General features: G+C 49.8%; 11 protein-coding genes across 11 annotated transcripts; 4 read left to right on the top strand and 7 right to left on the bottom strand.

The window, feature by feature from the left end:
* Window positions 1-146: 146 nt before the first annotated feature.
* VTP21DRAFT_3277 (uncharacterized protein) lies at window positions 147-1102 on the bottom strand (the record flags this gene model as incomplete). Its single annotated transcript, XM_069393562.1, has 4 exons — window positions 147-347; window positions 425-769; window positions 835-885; window positions 986-1102. The coding sequence occupies 4 exons, from the start codon at window positions 1100-1102 to the stop codon at window positions 147-149; spliced, it is 714 nt and encodes a 237-aa protein (XP_069249281.1).
* A 172-nt stretch (window positions 1103-1274) lies between these two features.
* On the bottom strand, window positions 1275-2132 carry VTP21DRAFT_3276 (uncharacterized protein; the record flags this gene model as incomplete). The annotated part of the gene is made up of 1 exon (XM_069393561.1): window positions 1275-2132. One exon carries the CDS (start codon window positions 2130-2132, stop codon window positions 1275-1277), a length of 858 nt encoding a protein of 285 aa, XP_069249280.1.
* Window positions 2133-2521: 389 nt separating this feature from the next.
* VTP21DRAFT_3275 (uncharacterized protein) lies at window positions 2522-5620 on the bottom strand (the record flags this gene model as incomplete). The annotated part of the gene is made up of 7 exons (XM_069393560.1): window positions 2522-3554; window positions 3656-3789; window positions 3870-4595; window positions 4664-4794; window positions 4871-5141; window positions 5219-5374; window positions 5441-5620. 7 exons carry the CDS (start codon window positions 5618-5620, stop codon window positions 2522-2524), a joined length of 2631 nt encoding a protein of 876 aa, XP_069249279.1.
* Window positions 5621-5907: 287 nt separating this feature from the next.
* VTP21DRAFT_3274 (uncharacterized protein) lies at window positions 5908-7725 on the bottom strand (the record flags this gene model as incomplete). Its single annotated transcript, XM_069393559.1, has 6 exons — window positions 5908-6588; window positions 6654-7084; window positions 7154-7274; window positions 7353-7445; window positions 7505-7596; window positions 7689-7725. The coding sequence occupies 6 exons, from the start codon at window positions 7723-7725 to the stop codon at window positions 5908-5910; spliced, it is 1455 nt and encodes a 484-aa protein (XP_069249278.1).
* A 145-nt stretch (window positions 7726-7870) lies between these two features.
* Window positions 7871-9188, top strand: VTP21DRAFT_3273 (uncharacterized protein; the record flags this gene model as incomplete). Its single annotated transcript, XM_069393558.1, has 7 exons — window positions 7871-7925; window positions 7991-8042; window positions 8105-8184; window positions 8249-8447; window positions 8513-8606; window positions 8671-8933; window positions 9005-9188. 7 exons carry the CDS (start codon window positions 7871-7873, stop codon window positions 9186-9188), a joined length of 927 nt encoding a protein of 308 aa, XP_069249277.1.
* Window positions 9189-9992: 804 nt separating this feature from the next.
* On the top strand, window positions 9993-11429 carry VTP21DRAFT_3272 (uncharacterized protein; the record flags this gene model as incomplete). Its single annotated transcript, XM_069393557.1, has 2 exons — window positions 9993-10233; window positions 10312-11429. 2 exons carry the CDS (start codon window positions 9993-9995, stop codon window positions 11427-11429), a joined length of 1359 nt encoding a protein of 452 aa, XP_069249276.1.
* Window positions 11430-12295: 866 nt separating this feature from the next.
* Window positions 12296-13051, top strand: VTP21DRAFT_3271 (uncharacterized protein; the record flags this gene model as incomplete). The annotated part of the gene is made up of 2 exons (XM_069393556.1): window positions 12296-12536; window positions 12615-13051. 2 exons carry the CDS (start codon window positions 12296-12298, stop codon window positions 13049-13051), a joined length of 678 nt encoding a protein of 225 aa, XP_069249275.1.
* Window positions 13052-13605: 554 nt separating this feature from the next.
* Window positions 13606-14637, bottom strand: VTP21DRAFT_3270 (uncharacterized protein; the record flags this gene model as incomplete). Its single annotated transcript, XM_069393555.1, has 3 exons — window positions 13606-13715; window positions 13793-14036; window positions 14134-14637. The coding sequence occupies 3 exons, from the start codon at window positions 14635-14637 to the stop codon at window positions 13606-13608; spliced, it is 858 nt and encodes a 285-aa protein (XP_069249274.1).
* A 562-nt stretch (window positions 14638-15199) lies between these two features.
* On the top strand, window positions 15200-17123 carry VTP21DRAFT_3269 (uncharacterized protein; the record flags this gene model as incomplete). The annotated part of the gene is made up of 8 exons (XM_069393553.1): window positions 15200-15467; window positions 15536-15611; window positions 15704-15763; window positions 15860-15884; window positions 15963-16121; window positions 16197-16295; window positions 16377-16431; window positions 16513-17123. 8 exons carry the CDS (start codon window positions 15200-15202, stop codon window positions 17121-17123), a joined length of 1353 nt encoding a protein of 450 aa, XP_069249273.1.
* Window positions 17124-17845: 722 nt separating this feature from the next.
* On the bottom strand, window positions 17846-18289 carry VTP21DRAFT_3268 (uncharacterized protein; the record flags this gene model as incomplete). The annotated part of the gene is made up of 1 exon (XM_069393552.1): window positions 17846-18289. One exon carries the CDS (start codon window positions 18287-18289, stop codon window positions 17846-17848), a length of 444 nt encoding a protein of 147 aa, XP_069249272.1.
* Window positions 18290-18860: 571 nt separating this feature from the next.
* Window positions 18861-20951, bottom strand: VTP21DRAFT_3267 (uncharacterized protein; the record flags this gene model as incomplete). Its single annotated transcript, XM_069393551.1, has 6 exons — window positions 18861-19548; window positions 19669-19994; window positions 20072-20339; window positions 20423-20490; window positions 20565-20833; window positions 20930-20951. 6 exons carry the CDS (start codon window positions 20949-20951, stop codon window positions 18861-18863), a joined length of 1641 nt encoding a protein of 546 aa, XP_069249271.1.
* Between the last annotated feature and the right edge of the window lie 475 nt (window positions 20952-21426).

The raw sequence follows: 21426 nt of genomic DNA, 5'->3' as shown, positions 1-21426 counted from the left end.
CTTAAAGAAAAAAGGAGATAATCTATACACTGAAAAGAATATTACACACACTTTAAAGAGGAAAGAAAAAAACTTAAAGAGAGCAACTTCAGTATACAACATTAAACAAAAATAATAACCAAAAACCCACCTACTCTATCTAAACATTATACTCTTCCGTCTGGAGACAAAAATCCTGCTCCCCCTCCATACCCGTACCCCTTGGGGCCATACTCTCGACTGTAGCATCTTCTGCAGAAAATGGTCTTGTTTTCTCGATCCACCATGGTGGTCGCATCAACAACTCGCCCACACGAGGAGCATTTGAGACAGAGCTTATGATATTTAATGCCGCCTGCCCCCAGGACCTATTCGTTAGGATTGAGCTTGGGGGTTAGCACGCAAATCGAAGAGAGAAGCGGTGAGAGATATTAAAACACATTACCGATTCGGCGGCGTAGACTGCCTTCCCGCAGGACGGGCAAATGTCACCTGTGGATCCAAAATTCAATTTCCTTGCTGCAACGGGCTGCCGCGAGAAAAAGGACGTCTTGACGGGAGAGGATAAGCTCGTCTGCCGCACAGGAGAAGTAACGGGAGATTCGGCTACCGATGATGTGGGAGTAGGGGTTGCTGAAGAAAACTGGGCATCGGATCCGGCACTCTCTCTGGCGGGAGAAGAATCGTCAGGAGAGGCCTTTACGTAGGTGGTGGAAAGGAATGCCGCGCCATTGTTGAAGCCAAAACCCTTTGGGCCCCAATTGCGCTTATAGCAGGCATTGCAGTAGGCCTAGGGATAGAGAAGCGGGAGAGAAATTAGCGAATTTGGGGAAATAGCAACTCCACATCACACACCTCTCCTTGATGTTCAGTCAATATTGTAGAGTCTAATTTTCTTCCGCACTCCTAGATAGTGAATAGCAACATCAACCATCCAATGGGGGTGTTATTAACGCGCTATGGACATGACAAAAGAAGGAAGAGCGGTGAAAACGCGTGGGAATACCTTGCAGGTTAGACATTTCTTATGCCAGACACCTTGTGGTCCAATGGCTTGCTCTGCCAGATATACTGCCTGATGACATCGAGGACACTTGGGTGCTCCTCCCCAGCGGGTTGCCATTTTTTATTTTCCTGGAAAGTGAGAGTTTGTTCTTTTTTGGAGGTAGCAGAGAACACCGCAGAAGCTAAAGAGACGGGTGGCTTGGCCAGGGAAACTCTGTGCTGATAAAGCTTTATTATTATTCATGTTCATAACGAGAGTTTGGACGGATTAATACAAAAAAATGCGGGATTTATTTTCTTAGAGTCTCCGGCTCAACACTAGTAGAATTCACCCGCAGTCTATTTCCCACGCGTTTTGTGGCCTGATGGGATGGATGCTCCACGTTACTGACAGAATTGACGCGCGCCCTCACATGTGGATTGGGAGACTTCGCGTTGGTACCAGAGCTGGCGCTCCCGGTTACCAGCATGCTCTGCGGCCTCACTCGTCTCCCTTCCGTTCTCTTGGCGGATGGCATAAAAGATGAAAGGGGGCAATCTCCATGCCATCGTGTATCCACTTTCGGCTTAATGTGCGAGTAGTCGGCGAGTTGGGTTGAGGTTCTTCTTGCCCGCCCTTCCTGCTTGGCGCTCGCTGAGGAGGAGGCCGTCGTGGACTGGGGTGCTTCGCAGGTGGGTGAAGCATTCGATGGAAATCGCTGAGTATCCACTCTGGCGCGCACAAATCGCCAGTCTAATTTCTGCGAAAATGGAACTGATATTGTGTTGCGCCTCTCCCTTGCTTCTCTCTCCGTCACCTCCTCTGCTTTTTGACGGAATGAGCAGACCTTTGGTTTGACATGGGACAGATCGATTGGGAAATTCCCTACGCTATTTCCCCTTCTATGTGTGGTTTTTCTAGGAATATTGGGGCTGGCCGACGAGAGGTTGACTCGAGGTCTCGGCGGCTGAACCGGTTGGATGAGAGAGCAGGACCTGACTCGCGGCGGAAGGGGAGAAGGCTTGTGTTGAGGGGACGGAAAGCTCCCGCGGGGTCGAGGGTTGGCCTGGGTCTTTGGAGGAGAGGCTCTTTTCTTTCCAGAAATAGAGGTGGTTGACGAGGAAGCAGACGAGGGTATCGAGATGGGGGGGGTTGGGAGCAGTGTCATCTTATGTCAAGCCCTCGAGGACGAGGCCATGGGGCAGCGTATGGACAAGAGTTGGCCAGAAGTAGGCGCGATTAAAAGAGAGAGAGTGGGGATATAGTAAAGGAAAAAAATAAAAGAGGGAAAGAATTCTGGTTTCATTTAATATGCCGATCCCCCAGCACTGAGACACGGGCAATCTATTCGCCAGGATACATGGCGGGAGAAGGGCCTTCCCATAGCTTTGGGTTTGAACACGCGGGGGGGGGGGGGGACTTCGTGAGAAAGAAGACATGAGTTATTATGGATGCTACTACACGAGGATATGCGGTATAACCGAATATAAAGAAACAAACAAAAGAGAAAAGAGAAAAAAAAAACTGTACAGAGGAAACATATCCCTTTAACAAGCCTCACAGATAAAATTGCTTTATATCCCTTTCCAAGAACTCGGCATCGCACTTTGGACACCGGCCGGACGCCTCTCTCCCCCCTTTTCTCAAGGCGCCATCGAGACAGCCCCGACAGAACGTGTGCAGGCACCTCGAGAGCAGGTGGCTCTTGAACTCCGACTTGCACACCGGGCATTGGAGCAACTCCAGGTACTCGCGGCACTGCTTCTCGAGCTCGTCGTCCGAGCCCAGAACCAGCGGCAGTCGCTCGACTTTGAGTTTAAGCACCGCCGCCTCCTCTTCCGCACGTCGCCTCGCATGCCCCTCCGCCTCCAGCTGGTGCGTCTTCTCGCCAAGAAGGGAAAAGAGTTCGGCCAGCCTGGCCTCGTTGCTCGTGAGCTGGCGCTGCAGCTCCTCGTTCTCTCCGCCCGTGTCCAACCGGGCCGCCCCAATCTCCAGGGCCATCACCCCGGCCGCGATTTCCTTACGCGCAGCCTCCAACTGTGCCGCCAAGTTCTTCTCCCGTTCCTGCAAACGGCCAATCACCTCCAACTGCTTCATGTTCTGGCGGTCAAAGGCCATCTTCAGGTTCGCAAGCGTGTCTCGTTGCCGGTTCAACAGGTTGAACTTTCGCTCGCAGCGGACCTTTTCAGTCAACAGCGCGCCCTGCTGAGAGTCCCGTTCGTCCAGTTCTTTCTGCTGTTGCCTAGCCTCCTCCTCGAGCGCTGAGAATGCTCGCTCGATGTTCTCGATCTCGCCCACCAGCTGCCCCTCCATCACCTTCTGCGCCTCGACCCTCTCCTCTAGCTCCTTCAACTTTTCCTCGCGCTCCTTCAGTACCGCCTTCAAAAGCCCGTCCACGCCCTCGCTCGCCTGCTCGCTGCGAACCCCGTACATATCCTCGTATTCGCGTAGCTTGGCTTCGAATTGCTCTATTTTGTGGCTGAGTTGGAAAGCAGCTGTCTCGGTCGCGATAACCTCGGCTTCGGTTGGGTCATCGTGCGCCATGTCTTTCATGTCAGCGTCTAAATCGGAAAAGCGCGACTCCGCTTGTCTAATTGAGAGAAAAGTGAGGGGAGGGGAGGGGAGGGGGGGAAGGGAGAAAAACGTGAGATTGGGCGACTCCATCCCTATAAAAAGAGTCTGTGTACATACTTTTTTCTCTCTTCAAACACATCTATTCGATCTTTTGCTCTTAAATAATACTCAAAGAGACGGCGGTCTCCGGCCTCGGCGGCAAGTTTTGTTTTCAGCCGATTTACTTGGAACTCGAACGAGTTGATTCGTTCCTGAAGGCCGCGAGGGAAAATATGACCAAACATATTAGCTTCCCACCCTATACATGCTTACTGCACAGGACTCGATTTACCTCTTGCTCCTTGATAATCTTTTTTAGTCGCCCCACATCGTTCCGCTTTCCCTCTTCCCGTGTATTCCACTCGTCCACCCGGTATCGTATCCCGTTTCTCTCCTCCCTGACCTCGGCAACGGTTGCCTCCAGCTTGGCTAACTCGTTTCCTAACACCTCCTCCCTTTCTCCTTTCTTCGACTCCATTTCCCCTAAATACTCCCGCCGTTCCCTCTGTATCTCTCCGCATTCCCTCAACACACGCAACACTCTCTCTTTAAGCTCTTCTGCGCGAGATCGGATCCGGTCATACATACCCTGTAGGCTGCGAAAAACGCCACTCTCACGAATGCGTTCTTCAGGGGTGGCAACAAGCTGCATCCTCAAACGGTCCAACTCCTGTTTTAAGCCGACGCGCTCAGAGAGAAGAGCGTCGAGAGTTTGCAGGCGATCAGAGGCAAAAGAGGGAGGATTGTCGGGGGGAAGTGGAGAGGGTTCCTCCACCTTCATCGGATCATCGGCGGGCTCCTCCTTCTGTATTGCGTTGGTCGTTGCTGTGGTCGCACCGGGAGTTAAAGCTGAAGACGCAGGAGTGGTGGGGTCCACTGGCGCTTTAAGTGCTGCAAACTGAGCACGATCGACGCGTTTCTCGGCACGACAAAGTTCCGTATCCGCGTCAGTGAGCGCGTCGAGAATTTGAACAACATGGTCCTTGGTATTTTTGAGCTGATCGTCCAGCTTATCGATCTATACGAAATCCATAGGTATAGGCATTGAGAAGTGAAAATAAATCGATAGATGCTAGCTATAATTACCTCGGGAGCCAACTCATCACACCTGGCTTTCAGATTGTCCAGTGCATCCTTGTGTCGAGTATACAGCGTGTTGAGGTGGTCATATTCCTCCTTCAGCTTCTGGTACAATTTGCCATCTTTTGTTGGGGAGACTAAGTAGAGTAAAATAGAGATCAAAAATTGTATAACAGAGGTGGGGAGGGGCATTCAAGTTTTAAAGGTGCATACTTCTCTCTTCCTTCAACTCCTCCAAACACTTCTCTCGCTGCTCCATCCATTCCCCAATTAGGTTCAGTAGACAGCTTGCTAATTGTTTCGTGTTCTCGCCCTTTTTCTTGAGAACAGCCTCCAACACACTTGCATCCTCGACTTGCATTCCAGCGAGCAGAGCCACAACACCGTCACCCACAGGTGTAATTTTTGTGTCCGTTGGGAGAAGTGATAGGATGCGAGAATCGCTAGCAACCCGTCTCACGAGCATTTGAAGATCATCTAGTAGCTACGAGATTGGAGAGGAAGAGGGTTGGAAAAGTTAGAGTCACGATCAACGCAAATAAAGAGAAAAAAGAGCATTACTTGATCCCAGTATATGTGCACTGCCCCGATCCCACCCTCAGCTTCTTCCTGTGCCCTCTCTGTGTCCTCCAACTGTTTCTCGTATAGAACGGCCTCATGCCTGGCGGCATACATCCGCTGCAAAACATCTTCCTTCTGCGCTGATTCTAACCATTTCTAGAGTAAAAATAAACATACGCGTGAGTGTGTGATCCTGATCGCGACGCTGCTTTGAACACAAACCAAAGCTTGCTCTAGTTGATTATCTTCATGCTTGGACACCTCTCCATTGGTGGTGGCTCTAGCCGGTAATGTGGACGGCGCCGAGCTCAATGTGAACCGCTTTTTCAAAGGTGGAGGTACGATCGCCTGCTGGCGATCGTCCGAAAACCGGCGTTTGCGATCCTCGCTTGTAGCCTCCATAATACGGCAATGATCAGAAACGCATTAAAGATGGGCAAGCGACCGAATACAATGATTTTAATATTGATTACGTCACCCTAGCTGGAACAAAATTAGGATAAAAGATAGCAGGCAATTATAGCTAAAATGGGGTGGAGGTGGAGGGGGAGGCATAAAAGAACAATGAAATAAACAGATATATCGGACCCGTAGGGGGAGGAGGAGAAGAAAGGGAGAAGACTGGAGGGAAAGCAAAGAAAAAAAGTATTAACAATTTTCGGATATGAATGGTTGGGCGCTATTTCGGATCATGAGGTGACTTCTTTCCCAGAGGAGAGAGTACTTGTCGACACGGGTACGGACGCAGGGGGAGATGTGGAGACGGAGGACGGCCCTGTTTGCGGTGGCATGGGAGGGAGAGGGGGTGCAGAGGGTGGATGCGGGTGTGAATGCGAAGCTGGTGGTGGGGATGATACAGTGGGTGAAGTGGGTGTCTGCGTAGAGGATGCCAACGGACCGGCCTGAGCCATCTCAATATCTCTATCCTTGTTTATTGCATAGTTTCCAATCTGCTCCCTTTCCATTTCCCCATCCATCTCCGCAGCAACATTTTCCTCTATTGTTCGCTCCCCATCTCCGGCACTATTTTCGCTCAATTTCTCAACCCACTCCTCAGGTGAGAGAGACATAATCACTTCAAGACATGCAGACAATGTTTGATGCTCCCGACATGCTTCCGTATAGCCCGGTATTGTTTCTGTGATGATGTGGTTGATGTGCTCTTCTATTGCTTTTCGGCGGGATTGGATGCGCTCTTGTCGGAGGGCGGGGTCGTCGTGTTGAATCGCGATGAGATCACTGGGGAAGTCACGCTCGTCGAACTCAGTGGAGTAGCGCATAACCGACTCGCCATGAACCGACTGGGCTATGTATTCCGAAGCAGGGCCCGAAAGAATGTTTATTTTGGCGGGATAGAGCGACGTGGTGGGCTAATTAGTGCAAAAAAAAAATGCATGAGTATAGATCAACAGGTAGCATCTCCAGAGATACCTACTTTTTGCCCATTTGCTTGTCGCGCGATATTGGCCTCCGCAAGCTTCATTGCCTCAGTGCTTAACCACCCATTATGATCATGATATGGTGAGGAGCTCTCCGGTGGACCGTGCTGTAGCGGGGTTATAACGTCCGCGTCCTCATCAGTATGCACATCGGTGGTATTGGCTGCACCGGTAGAAGTAGGTTCCGCCCCCAGCAATACCTCCATCAGTCCACCAAGCACTTTCTCCTCCACCACATCTAGCGATCCATCCCGGCTAAGTTGGTTCAGCTTGTCCTGGAGATCAGTTGCGGTGATATTGGGAAAGAATCCTTGCACAGTAGTGCGAAGGCTATCATCACTACGACTTAACACAACTCCAGCCAAGTCACGAAGGAGATTGGCAGCCTCTTTGGGCAAAAGGCTGGTCAACTCTTTTACGTCATAATCTAAGAGTGAAAATAGATCAACAGGTTCAGATCACAATTTCCGAGAATCACGGTTCATTCGGCAACTACCTGCATGCATCCGCAGATAGCTTCCAGTGATGACCTTGAGCATCGCCGAAAGCATCGTATCAAAATAACAGGATGCAATGTACTCAGGACTAAACTGAGAGAGCAGATCCTGACAGGGAGCCTAACAAATCAGTGAAGAAAATCCAACATGAGCCATGCAATGCGCACACTAGACATAGAAGAAATGCCAATAGGGTACACAAAACCAGCCGATTACGGTCATTCCCTCGCGATTTAACAGGCTACCAAGTAATCCTACTAATTCTTGGTGCAATGTGTACGGGACGAAGCCCTGTGAGAGACATTATGAGTTAAGGGTGAAAGTGATTAGGAGAAGCTTAGTCTGCTTACCCGAACATGAAGTGTGTTTGATTCTTTTACCCCAAACAGCACACCTTGCTTCGTAATCGCATTATGATCTGCTTGTAGTCTAACAAATAGATCTAAAGTAGATCGTGAATCAATGATACCATCGTTGGATTCAAAAAACGATCCATAAACTCTTTTGATAGATGTAATTCATCACAACCATTACCTCTTGGAAAATATATAGTCGATGATGCTGGTAACATCCCCTCTTTGAGTGCAGATCGGTTTGGAGTACAATGCTGCGAAAAAAAAAGTCAACTCAAAGGACTAGATTTTGGTTCAAGAATTCTAGCAGTCACTCTTCTAATTTATTATTTTTTTAATTCTACCATATCGTAACCGAGGGAAATGCAGACTATTGAGAGAATTCTCTCCGATGAAGAACTAAGAGAACTTGAAACTAGTAAGAAATGAAGAGCTTTAGCCTGTACTAGAATCTAAAGACTGAAGTGCATTCTTTGTGTTTAGTCAATGTTTATGTTTCTGAAATTGAACCCAAAAGGACTAGTGATGCTATCAAGTAAGCTCATGGACATGATGGAATAGAGCTAGTCATTGCATAAACCTTTTTGTTTTATCAAGATTCATACAGAAACATCTTCCTTCACAAGCGGGTCTAGAGCACTTGAAAAAAATTCAAAAAACCAAACTTAATGATGACGGTAGGGCTATGTCCCTGTTATTTTTTTCCCGCCCATCCCTCATCCATCTCCCATTTCTCAATAGAATTTACCCTCACCATATTGCTCTGCCGTGCCGATTCCATATCTCGCGACAAAATCCTCCAGCTTGCGGCCGAAAACGGACTGAAGGATGTGTTTGAACCACAAGTGCAAGCTGTATCCAAATATGGGCCTCTCACAAGACAGCAATTCGAGGCATGGAAAACACTATGGCCGCTCGTATATCGAGAGAATCTTCAGAGGTATTAGACCGATCATATGTGCATTAGCAGGGCGACTGTTGATTATTTGTTTGCCTCTTCTTTAGACACGTCAAGTTTGACTCCATTGAAACTGAGAGAATACAAAGTCATCTTCGGGCCGTCATCGAATTGGCAAACGAAGCAAGATCGAGGGGAGAAGTAAGTAGTCTCTGCTTCAAACCGTATAATATCTATCCATCCGACCTGGGGACTTTTCGTGTAGCACCCTATAGCAGCCATGCTAGTTGACCCTGCATCCCAAACCATTCTTTCCCGCACTTGCGATACTCGCCAGTCCACGCATCACCCGCTTCACCATGCTACCCTCAATTGTATCGACCAAGCTGCGAAACTCGAAAGAGAGAGTAAAGCCGTGCCTCATAAACGGAAATCTTTGGATTCGGAAGAGCTCGAGGGCGATACCCCCAAAGAAGCCTATTTATGCACTGGATTCGATCTCTTCTTAACCCACGAGCCATGCGTGATGTGAGTTTGTCTGGCCAAGTCTTTATTGAAACCCCCCTGGCATTTGGTAGACTAAATTGACGTGTTTGTAGGTGTGCTATGGCGCTCGTCCATTCTCGTATCGGTCGGGTCTTTTATGCCAAAAAATCACCCACCGGGGCCTTGGGCACCCTCTATCGCATTCATACACATTCGAACCTCAACCACCACTTCAACGTGTTTACATGCTCGCCAGAATATGAAGACACCGAGGACTTGGGTGCCCTTGATGCATAGAAACCTAATTGTAGAATAAAAAACATAGAACTTGGCAATTCACCCGGGGTCGGCTTATGAACATGGAGAGAAGTTGTTCCCGATTTTTAAAAGCCTCCAAGATTTATTTAAAATCGCCGAGGTGGTTTTCAAATGGAAATATACTCTTACAAGAACAAAATGTGATAGAACACATTGAGGGGTGATTTTCTGTTTAAACGTTCCACTTAATCGACCATCCAACACGCCTATCCTTGGTCCCCTCTTAACCCCCAGTCTCGATGCTGACATCCACCCTCCCACGTGTCGTGTACCAAGATTGTGTGATAAACCAGTTCGATAAAGTCATCCCTGAATGAATCCATCTTATCCTAGGTATTCATGCTAATGCGCCTGTGTTCCAATATACATGTAACTACCTTGGTATTTTCCTGGTAACCGGGATCCTCCTGCCATCTAACTAGGGGACTACAAGCCACCACCTGGATCTGTGACTAGCATTGTGACCGGATTGATGTCATTTAGGCTATTTTTTATGCAGGGGGTACCGTGTGATGTTTTAGGTAGGATATGCGAGTAGGGGAGCTCTCAACTGACTATGTTACCAAATCCTAGGCCTTCAAATCCATTCCCAAGATATATTAATAACTGATCAAACGTTATTTTTTTTTTCGCAAGTTGTTTTGATTTTTGCTGAGTCGCCATAATTCATACCTCCGTCACGAGACATATGCAATATCCACCCTATATAGGACCGTGACCTTAGAGCTTATCTTCCCGCGCGTTTAGAACGCTCTTCTCGCTGCCTAGTGCCCCAGCTATTTAATGGTCTATCCGTCGATATCTACCATCTCTCCGGAAGAAACCCAGCTAGTCTTCAAAGCCTCGCCCCGAGAGACCCACTTCCTGGTGCTGGTAGTGAGCTATGGGGTGGTGGTGGCCGCCCTCTTCACGCTGCTTCTTCTCCCACTCCACTTGATATCCTCTCGGCTTAAGCAGCTGGTCGGCCTCGGGCTCATTCTCCTGCAATTTGCATTGCCTTTATCGATTCGCTCCAGCAATCTTTGTAAGCTGAGGGAAAAACAATGCTTGCCCCATTTCGTCAGCTAATCTGCTTTTCATGTTCCAACCATTCGAATTGTAGCGATCCACACCCAGCTTAATTCCAACGGAATCGTGCTGCTCTACCGCTTTCTTGATCTGTATTTCATCTCGCCATTCCGACTGAAGCGACCGGTTGTGTATCCGTGGGAGGACATAAAGAACGAATTGCTTGCACCCTACCGTGCGCATAAAAATCCGGCCTTCCTTCGGAGGCTCAAGCGTGAAACGGCGCCAAGTGAGAATAATCAAGAACAGCACGGCCACCACCAGAATACCGAGCAGGAGACCAAAGCTACGACCAACCCATGCGAGAGATCTTGGCTTGCCCTTGTTCCGCGGCTGCTCTTTCATTGTCTCATTATAGATTCCCTTCGATTCAACTTCGACGGCCTAACCTACGCTGACTATGCGTCTCTTGTCGCCTCCGGCTCCTACTCCCTCGTACTTTTTCAATTCAAATATCTGCTTTTCTTTTCTGCCGGGATGATGGTTGAATCCGATATCATTGAAATCCTAGCATGTATACTATTTAATGGGGGAAAGATAGATACGAAACAATTTCCGATTCTATTTCGTGCGCCATGGCTGGCCACGAGTCTTGGGGAGTTTTGGGGGGCTCGATGGCATCAGTGTTTTCGAATGGGATATCTGGGACTCGGATGGAATCCAGTTCGGCATTGGATGCGCACTCATGTCACCCAGCGGTTCCCAAAGTCTAGGGTGGCAAAATCCCTAGAGACCATCCTCCCTGTTCTCGCTGTGTTTACCCTAAGCGGCCTTCATCATGAGTACATTTCGCTAGCGCGACCAGAGGTGCATACCCCTTTCCTTGTTTTCTACTTCTTTCTTTTTCAGGGCGTGGCCATTATTTTGGAGCACATTTTCAAATCGTTTATTATTCCATCCCACTGGCGGCGTTCACCGGTGGCAAGCATTGGGGGATGGGTGTGGACAATGGGCATCATTTTCGGATCCCTACCCTGGTTCATAGATTGGTATGCTCGCACTGAATTGTGGGAGGCATTTGGAATGATGCCGAGTGTGTTAACTGCGCTGAAGAGCGCCGGTTGGATTGATTCGTTCACTTTACAATCAATACGATGGACAGTGATAGGAGGGTATCTTCTGTGCACATCCATTGTTTTCTATACAGTCTAGAAATGTATAAAAACTGCATATCTAACCAGCCAAATAATTCATCCTTGTTAAATGTTTTCCATTTTTGAGCAGTGAAAATCTCCTGTTAGAGTAGAAGAACCATTCTAGAAGCTATATTTTTTCATTCACCTCTGGATCCTGGATAAAAAAGAGTAATGTCAATTTCTAAAAGCCTTTGGGCATAACTACTCATGGCCGCTAAATTGTTTGATTATAGCAATTTCTTAGGAATAGCCCACCCTCATTCAAAGCCACGACCTCAAAGAACTACAATGCTACATCCACTCCGAAAAAAGATCGTGGACCCAGTATTATAATTGATTCGTAACAACGATTCTACTTGTAGGTCACTTCTGTGTGCATTTAGTCCGACTAAGGCAACTGTGTAGGCCAAAACCTGTCTGCTTACATAAAAACTCTTCCCTAGATCATGCTGGGGCGTTATGCGTTTCTTCGACTTGAGCTGGTATTTTGTCCTGGTTTCTCGTAGGCCAGTAACCCAGAAGACATACATCTTTTCAGGGTCCATGGTTCGGCGTGTTCTTTAATAGGTTAAACACTTATATGCATCGAACTAGCAATAGCTGAGCTGGGAGTTTTCAGGGCCTTAAGCTTGCAAGCTGGAACATTGACTGCTGATTGTTCATCTCAAAATACTAGTTTGTTAAACAAGATTTCAGCCCCTTTCTATGATATATTAATAGTGGCCTAAACGTCTTTTTTTCTTATTTGGAAGCTGCTTTGATATATGCAGTGTCGCAATAGTGCATACCTCATATACGCTATCCGATTTAGATGGGATCGAGACGCGCGGCTACCCACGCGTCTAGAACGCTCTTCTCGCTGCCTAGTGCCCCAGCTAATCAATGGTCTATCCGTCGATATCTACCATCTCTCCGGAAGAAACCCAGCTAGTCTTCAAAGCCTCGCCCCGAGAGACCCACTTCCTGGTGCTGGTAGTGAGCTATGGGGTGGTGGTGGCCGCCCTCTTCACGCTGCTTCTTCTCCCACTCCACTTGATATCCTCTCGGCTTAAGCAGCTGGTCGGCCTCGGGCTCATTCTCCTGCAATTTGCATTGCCTTTGTCGATTCGCTCTAACGATCTTGGTATGCTGAGAGAAAACCGATACTTACCCCATTGCATTCGCTAATGTGTTTTCCATGTTCCAACCGTCCGATTTGCAGCGATACAGATTCAGCTTCATTCCAATGGCATAATCCGACTCTACCGCTTCCTTGATTTGTATTTCATCTTGCCACTTCTACTGAAACGGCCAGTCGTGTATTCGTGGCAAGATATAAAGAGCGAATTGCTTGCACTCTACCGTGCTCATAAGAATCCAGCATTCTTTCGAAAGTTCAAGCGAGAAACAGCTCCAAACAATCAAGAGCTGCATGGCCACAACCAGAGCGCCGAGCAAAAGGCCAAAGCCAGCTCACACGAAAGATCTTATCACACCCTTGCTCTGCGACTGCTGTGTCATTGTCACCTTATAGATGCTCTTCGATTTGATTTCGATGGCCTAACCTACGCTGACTATGAGTCTCTTGTTGCCGCCGGCTCTTACCCCTCGCCCTTTTCCAATTTAAATTTCTGTTCTTCTTGTCTGTCTCAACGATGATTGAATCAGAGATCATCGAAGTTCTAGCATGCATCTTGTTTAATGGGGCGAGAATAGATACGGAGCAATTTCCGATTCTATTTCGCATGCCTTGGATAGCTACAAGTCTCGGGGAGTTTTGGGGGACTCGATGGCATCAGTGTTTTCGAATGGGATATCTGGGACTCGGATGGAATCTGGTTCGGTATTGGATGCGCACTCGCGTCACCCAGTGCTTTCCAAAGCCCAGGGTGGCAAAATCTCTAGAGACCATTCTCCCTGTTCTCGCCGTGTTTACCCTAAGCGGCCTTCATCATGAGTACATTTCGCTAGCGCGACCAGAGGCGCATACCCCTTTCCTTGTTCTCTGCTACTTTCTTTTTCAGGGCGTGGCCATCATTTTGGAGCACATTTTCAAATCGTTTGTTATCCCATCCCACTGGCGGCATTCGCCAGTGGCAAGCATTGGGGGATGGGCGTAGACTATGAGCATAGTTTTCTGGCCCTTACCCTGGTTCATGGATTGGTATGCTCGCACTGAAATGTGGGAGGCATTTGGAAAAATGCCAAGCGTATTAATGGCGCTGAAGAGCGCCGGTTGGATCGATTCGTTTGCTTTGCACGCAATACGGGGCACGGTGATAGGAGGACATCTCGTGTACATGTCCACTGTTTTCTATGTACTCTAGAGAAGAGAAATAAACCTGGGCCCTAGTCAAGCCACATCCCTCCTCCTTGGCCCAAAATAAAGCTTGCCCAAACCCTCCCCACCGCGAATTGGCTCCTGCCCCTCCGTGGCGCTCTTCATTGGGCCGTTCCCCCACGCTGAGTCCCAACGCCCCCACGAGCCTGCCATTAGCCGAATCTTAAGCAGACTTTGCAGCCGCCTTGCACAAGCAATTCGGCCGGCAACCAAGCAGTTAACCTTGTCCGGCTGGGCCCTCGCCCATTCGTCCTGCCCGGCAAGGTTCACGCGGTTTGTGCCTCTGTCCCTGTTGCCTGGCGGCTGAAGTAATCGAGCCAGGCGTGCACCGTCGCCTCAAGTTTCACTGGTGAATGGGGGGCTTGGCAATGAAGCTTCTTAGTCATCGGCATTCGTCGACATTGCTCGCGCCCCGCAAACGTGCTGGGTGGGAGCGGCGGCGGCGACGAGGCGCGACAAATCGATGCGGATGCCTAGGGGATGCAATGGCTCGCTGCATAGCTTCGACGGACGGGGCCCGCGATGGGCCCGGGTTTTGATATGCAGGCCGAAACTTCTTGAGGAAACGCGAGGTTTCTCTTGGTGCGCTTGCCGCTCCAGAAATTGATCGCCGATTTGTCTTGCATATACTCGGCTCCTTCCATTTGGCCCCTTCCGGCCCATTTTCGAGTCCGCCCTCCCTCCCGCTTGCTCGATTTGGGCCGCAAATCCAAGCGGTGCCTTGGATATGTGCTTTGCGCCTATCCCCTTCCTCCGTGCAACCCTGTCGAACAGCCATCGCCGTCCGCGACAGTAGGGCGGCTGCAGCGAGCCGCAAGCGCCAGGGGAATGCATTCCCTGTACTCTCCTGCAGGCAAGGGGACAGCCGCATATCAGCAGGGGGGGGAGGGGAGGAGGATGGCATACAGAGAAGCTGCGCGACCCTGTTTAGGCCGCCCGTTCCTCTCGCCTGTGGCGGAGGGCCCGTGGAGCGCTAATGGCGGAGACTTCGCTTGCAAGAGACCTGACTCTTTTTCTCCCGTGCTTTAGCTCGATGCCAAGACCGTGGGAACGGCATCGGCCGGCCTTAGACCTTAAATGCGGGCGGAAGGACAGGGCGAATGGGGGCCGGGGAGGGGATTAAGTAATGGGGGAGGAGGGGGGGCGCGGGGAGGCAGGGCGGAAGGGAGGAGGGCGGCCAGACAGCGGCCAAAACCGCCGAGCACGGCTGTCACTAGGAGGTGGCATCCTCCCACATTGAGCATGTTTTTGGAATTCTTTCTGTCAATCCTGCGGTTGGGCCATCGTTTTCACTGGAACGGCCCGAGGACACCGATTATTGCTGGATTCACCGTCTGACGTCAACCCTCTTTTTCCCTCTCCTCACTGCCATCCGAGGGTTTTTTCCGTTCTTGTTCTCTCCTCCCAACTGTATAACTATAATAATAAAAAAAAACTCCTGTTCATGTCATAATCATTAATTGGAAATGGGTAATGTGAAATCGAAGCGCGCCTCTCGCATCACCATCCGCACCCCCTCGCGGCGGCCGTCCCATCCCAATGTCAACGAGATTGCCTCTGCACCCCCCCACCATAATCGCCAGACCCTGAGTGCAGAACACCACAAGCTGTCAAGACACTCCCTAACACAGAGCACGGCATTTGCATCGACCGGGTCGCGGTACACCTCGACCATGCGCAGCAATTTCAAGTGGTTGGAGGGGAGGCGTTATGCCGATGTCCAGGGGATACCATGTAGGTGTTTTTTTTCGATTAGAGTTAGAGTTGGGATTGAAGATTTGATTGTGGATGAATGGCCGTAGATTTTTTGCCGAACGACATGGAGGAGCTGGATCGTCTCACGATGGAGCACTATATTTTGCGCTGGGCGTTCGATGGGTAATGCCTTTGCGATTTGCTTTGCCTTTTTGCTAGCACGCTGCCCATGTTCATGGATGAATTGACAATGTCCATTTCTGATTCCTTTTAAGAAACACAATCGCTCCGGTCCAAGAGACGCTGACCAAGGGTGCCTGTGTTCTTGACATAGGGTGGGTGAACCATTGGAATCCACTCATCTGTCCATCATGGATTGTTAATGGATTATAATTACTTGCTTTTTGCCCATCGCTCCTCGTGGACAATAGCTGTGGGCCTGGGACATGGTTGATGGTAAGAGAGCTGCCATTGTTATGCAGGCATTCGCGTCCCCCCAAGGTCTAACGCTATGCACTCCTTGTTTGATTACAGGAAATGGCCGCCGATTACTCGAACTCTGAATTCGTTGGAGTTGACATCTGCGACCTCTTGCGTGAAGACGCGGCCATCCCGCCAAACTGCACCTTCTCCATCGCGAATATCTTGGACGGGCTACCATTCGAGGACTCCTCGTTTGATTTTGTGCATCACGTAAGCATGCATCATTGTTTAAATTTTTGGAAGAGTCATTTATCGTATGCACCTGGTGGGGGGGGGTTACTTTAGAGAAATATGTTATTCTCCTACAAGATCGAGCACTGGCCACAGGTGGTTGGCGAGCTATACCGCGTCACCAAGCCGGGGGGCTGGGTTCAGTTAGTCGAGGTAGCTGCCCAATCACTATGGGTGGGGAGGAGGGAGGGTGAATAGCTAGGCACTAAATGCATCCTTTTGTTTGCAATTTAGATGGACATGCAAATCTTTCGTTGTTCGGCACAAGGGGAAAGCATGAACGGGCGATGTGAGTAGTGTTTTTTTTTCTCTTTTGCATGGCCACTAGCTCATGTCCTGTTTCTTTCACCTCCTCCCAACCAAACAAAAGACCGGCATGCATTGCTAGCGCGAGGCTGTGATCCCCTCATTTGCCGGCGTCTCGACACGGCGCTAAAAGCAAAGGGTTTCACAGAAGCATCCAGATCCTATCTCTCCATCCCACTCGGGGAATGGGGTGGCCGCGTTGGCGAGCTCCTTCGCGACAACTATGTCGCTTTTATTATGGCACAGCGGGAATGGCTGGAGCGTTCGCTGGATGTGTCCGAGGATGAGTGTCGCAAATGGCTGAACGAGATTTGCCAGGAGTTTGAGACATATCGGTCCTACTCTAACGTGTATATCGGGCTGGGAAGGAAGCCATACGAGGGGGAGAAGGAGGGGGGCGACAAAGATGCGGATGCAAAGCCGAAGGAGAGCGGGCTCGCGGCGAAGGGGGAGGAGGAGGTGGAGAGAAAGAGTGTAGAGAAGGGTGGGCTGGAGAGAGAAGGAGTCGACAGGGGAGAGGTGGAGAGGAAGGAGGAAGTCACCACAGCGCCCTTATTGGTGGAGTCGATGGGGGAACAGCAGCTGAACCTCCCCGCCTCAACCCCGGAAGTCGACTCTCGAATAGGAAGCGAGGTGTTGATTGGGAATGGGCCTGGAGGACCACAGCGAAACTAAACGGACTCCGTCTTAATTTCTATTCTATATGGGAGCCGCGTGGCTTCCTCAACTTCCTCTCTCCTCATTTCCTCCTCCCCCCTCTCCTCTTCTCTCCTCTCCTCTCACCTCGACTCCTCTCTCTGCCTTTTCATGATCTGCTTCGTGCCCTCCCTAACTTCGCCTTCGCCCGCTCTCCCTCCTCTACGACCGGGGTCGAAGAATATCTCTTCAAATAATATGAAAAATCGCATGGAAAATAATAATAGATTTGTTTATTTTATTTGCTTTTTCTTTTTTCTTTTTCTGATGTTGTTTTTTTTTTCTTCCTTAGTTGGTTTTTAAGATGTTGATTTTTTTTTTCTTTTCGCCTTTATCCTCCTAATGTTTTTTCTTTCTTTTTTTTTTTTTTTTTTTGTCTTTCTCTTCGCATTCTTCTTTTCTTATTCTCGAAATCTCCTCTCTTACGTTTCCTCATCTCGTTTATTAGTATTAAAGGGAATCTCTTGACGTAGACCGCTTTTTCTTCGCAGGGTTGGCGAGGTAGTTTAGATGGGATTTGAAACGAGAGGGAATGGGCAGCTTTCTTGAGCAGAGAGTTGCGAAACTTGATAAAAACTTTGTTATTTCTACATAGATATGAATGTATACACAGGGGAGAACACGCTAAGGGTATGCTATAGATATACACTATAAATAGAGTCGCATGTATCCAAGATCATAGAGAGTCCGGATTGATCAGATCAGCACGAGAGCTTGACTCCATTGACAACCATGCCCTCATATCCTTCCATCTCCATCTCACCATCCTCCATCTTCTTCTCCTCTCCATTCTTGCTTATGAGCTTGAGGGGATCGAAGGAATCTGGATTCGGAAAGGAGACGTAGCTGTTGGGGGATAGACATGCGCAAGGATAGCCGCGGCAGGGCCCGCCCCCGCTTCTACTGCTGTCCGCGCTACTCCTACTGGAGCTTCGGCTACAGCAGAGTCCTATGGGAGCGGCGACGCCGGTGGCTCTATTGTCGGCTAATGGGGTGGGGAGGGGGTCTGCGTCTTTTGGGGGATGGAATGGAGTTGAATGTCTTCGGCTTGCTTCCGGGCGGCGAAACTGCGAGAGGGTGGGGAATAAGGGGAATTGGGCGCTGAGGGTGCGAGGAGCGCGATGCCGTGCAGTGCCTGCTTCCATTATCTTGGTTCCTCGGTTTGCTGTGGGGGAGGGGGAGGGAATCAGAAGGGTTTTTGGGGGGTGGAGAGGGGAAAGGGTAGAATACAGAGCCTGTTTCCTTGCTAAGAAGCTATGAAAAAAGTTCGCGAAATTAAAATGGCTGCCCTTTTCGCTATCCGCAAATTCCCCCACGATTCTTATTTTCTTCGGCCTTTAATTCCATCACACCTGACCTCACCCGGGGCGCCTGGGTACCTCTCGCATTTTCGCATTGCTGGTGAGGTGTGTTTTTCCATCCCTTCTCTCGCAAATTCCAGCGGAAGCTTGTAAGATTAGTTTAGCTTTTCCACTCTGCATAGTCCCCGGCATTGGCTCCCCCTCCCTCCCCTTCTTCTTGCTTTTTTTTTTCTCGCCTTCCTCTCTTTCTTAAGGGTGCATAATATGATCTCATTTCCTGGTGGAGGTAGAGTTTTTATTAGGAAAAAAAAAATAAAAATCCTTCGAATAATATAATAAAAAAAATCCGTGAAAGAGATTGTTATTGGCCTCAGAGTGTCCGTGTTGTCGGCTTATCCTTTATCAGCGTCCCCCGTCACATGTACCTCTCCACCTGCCGCCCCGACCCTAGCACGCTTCCCGCGCCGCCCCCCACGCTGACGCCGCTCAAGGAGCCGCCCATGCCGTCCGAAGGGTTGTAGGTGAAGCCCTGGAATTGGGCCTGCACCGTTTCGCTCAGATGGCTATCGTCGGCCACGGAATCGAACGCGGGCTCGTTGGTGAACTCGTCGTCGAAGTTGGACGTGTCCATGGGGTTCTGGACGGAGGGCTTGAACGGCGGCTGGACCTTCTTCTCCATCAGCTTGCGCCAGTCGATGCTGGCAAAGAACGGGTGCCGCTTGATGTCGTGGGCCCCGTTGGTGCCCAGCCGCTGCGTGGGGTCGCGGGTCAACAGCCCCTGGAGCAGGCCCCGCGCCTCCATGTTCACCTCGTCCGGAAACACCAGCTCATCGTGCAGGATTTTCCGATACATCTCGTTGGTGTTCTCGTCGTAGAAGGGCGGTAGGCCCGTCAGCATCTCGTAGAGCAGGATGCCCAGGGTCCACCAATCGACCACCTTGGTGTAGCCCTGGCCAAGCAGGAGCTCGGGGGCAAGATACTCTGGCGTGCCACAAAAGGTGTTGGTGGTGGCGTTCTCAACCATGTTCAACTTGCACAGGCCAAAATCGCAGAGAGCAATGTGCCCATTATAGTCGATGAGGATGTTCTCCGGTTTCAAGTCCCTATGCATCCAACCAAGGGGGAAAAAATACAGGCGAGAAGCCGTGAGCACAAATAAAGGTCGCCTTGCCGGCAACAACGATGGCAAGGCCAGCGGAAATGGGGGGGGGGGTCAGGCCTACCGGTAAATGACGTTATACACGTGCAAGCACTCCAGAGCGCACAGCAGCTCCGCCGCGTAGAATCTGGCCCGCTCTTCCGAAAACCGGCCCTCTGCTTGCAAGTGGTGAAAGAGTTCGCCCCCGTTGATGAAGGCGAGGACAAGGTATAGTTTCTCCGGGCTTTGGAACGAGAATTTGAGGGGGACGATGAACGGGTTGTTGATTTGCGCGAGGACGGTGCGTTCAGCAAGGGTGTGCGTCACCTCGGAGCGAGAGACGATGTGGGCCTTGCGAATGATTTTCATGGCATAGATGCGGTTTGTGTCACGCTTTCGCACTTGCATCACCTGGATAATGGGGAGGAGAGAAGAGGGGGCGGCTTCAGCGTACTTCCCTGGTGGGCTGGTTTGCCATAGGCCATTACCTTGCCAAAGCTACCCTTTCCGATCACCTTCAGGAGATCAAAGCTCTCGATGGTCAGCGGCTCGCCCGTAGGATCCTGCCTGTAGCAGAGCTGCACCCGGATGTGGCCCGTGCCGCCATGTAGCGGGTACCACTCGTCCTGCAGCTTCTGTTGAGCGAACAAGGGGTGGAGCTTGACAGCCCCCATGAAGATGTCGGCGCCGATGGGGGAGCCGGGGGGGGAGCGGAGGTACACAGATATAGAAACGTCGGATTCACGTGATACATCACTAAGTTGGTCAAATGCAATATAGATGAGGTTTTGTGCATCATTTAATGAACTCTATAGAAATGAAAAATGCACTGCACATACAAGTTGGCTCGGTACTGCCACATAGGATTAAGCATATCGCCGCCCAGCGGGTTGATCAAAATTTCGTTCTAATTCACAACACAAACCATCGGCAAGCATGAGTACCGGCAGCACCCAGATTACGCAATTGCTAATCACTTGCCTTGTCAAATTCGACAACGCAGTATGGCAGCCACCAACACTGCTTTCTAATCCAGCTCTCCCGCTTGCCTCCCCCACCTCCCACCTGCTGCATCATGGCTTGCTGCTGCGCGGCGGGTGGAGGCTGTGGTACCTGAACACTTGGGGGAACGGAAAGCTCGCGACCCTCGATCACTCGGATGAGAAGAACGCCATTGCGAGGTTTAGAAGCGGGTTGATTGGGGAATGGCGGATTGGCGGGAGGGGTAGAGGGCCCTCCCTCTTTGTTCTCTGCAAGTATAAAAGGTTAGGCACGCCACCCATCGATCATAAAAGAACAAAGAAGCATGTTCAATCATAGCCTGAAATGCCATCCGGCATCCATACTTTTCAGCCAAGGAACGTTCATTGAATGAGAATCGCGCTAGCGGAAAAAAAGCGAAGGTGGGGTTAGTGTAATTTTCGATGCAGGGCAAGTATAAGGAAGGATTAATGGAGCGAACTGGTGGTTAAAGAACTGGTGATAAGGAATGATATAATATCAGCAATGCAAGAGAGATCAAAGATAGAAGAGATGATACTGAATATACAATGGTGAAGGTGAGTTTGAGAAGTGAACAGGAAAAAAAAATTATATATAGAGAACAGGGAAAAAGATGCGGAGAAAGTGGGAAACTCTGGATGAGCAGTCACTCGATCGGTATAAACTTGCTCTTTGAGCAATTTCGACCTATTCATAATTTTTCTTTTAATACATCTCTGTAATCGTGAATTGATTATATTACTTCATCCTTCCTTCCTCTCCCCCACATCTTTCCTTCCTTATTCCTTTCTTCTTTTACCCATCCAAAATCCTTCACGTTGGTGTCCTACTCAACAGCGGC

Source organism: Calcarisporiella thermophila (assembly GCF_041956535.1).
Source record: "Calcarisporiella thermophila strain CBS 279.70 unplaced genomic scaffold VTP21scaffold_17, whole genome shotgun sequence".
NCBI classification, from domain to species: domain Eukaryota; kingdom Fungi; phylum Calcarisporiellomycota; class Calcarisporiellomycetes; order Calcarisporiellales; family Calcarisporiellaceae; genus Calcarisporiella; species Calcarisporiella thermophila.
This window is presented reverse-complemented; position numbering and strand designations above follow the sequence as displayed.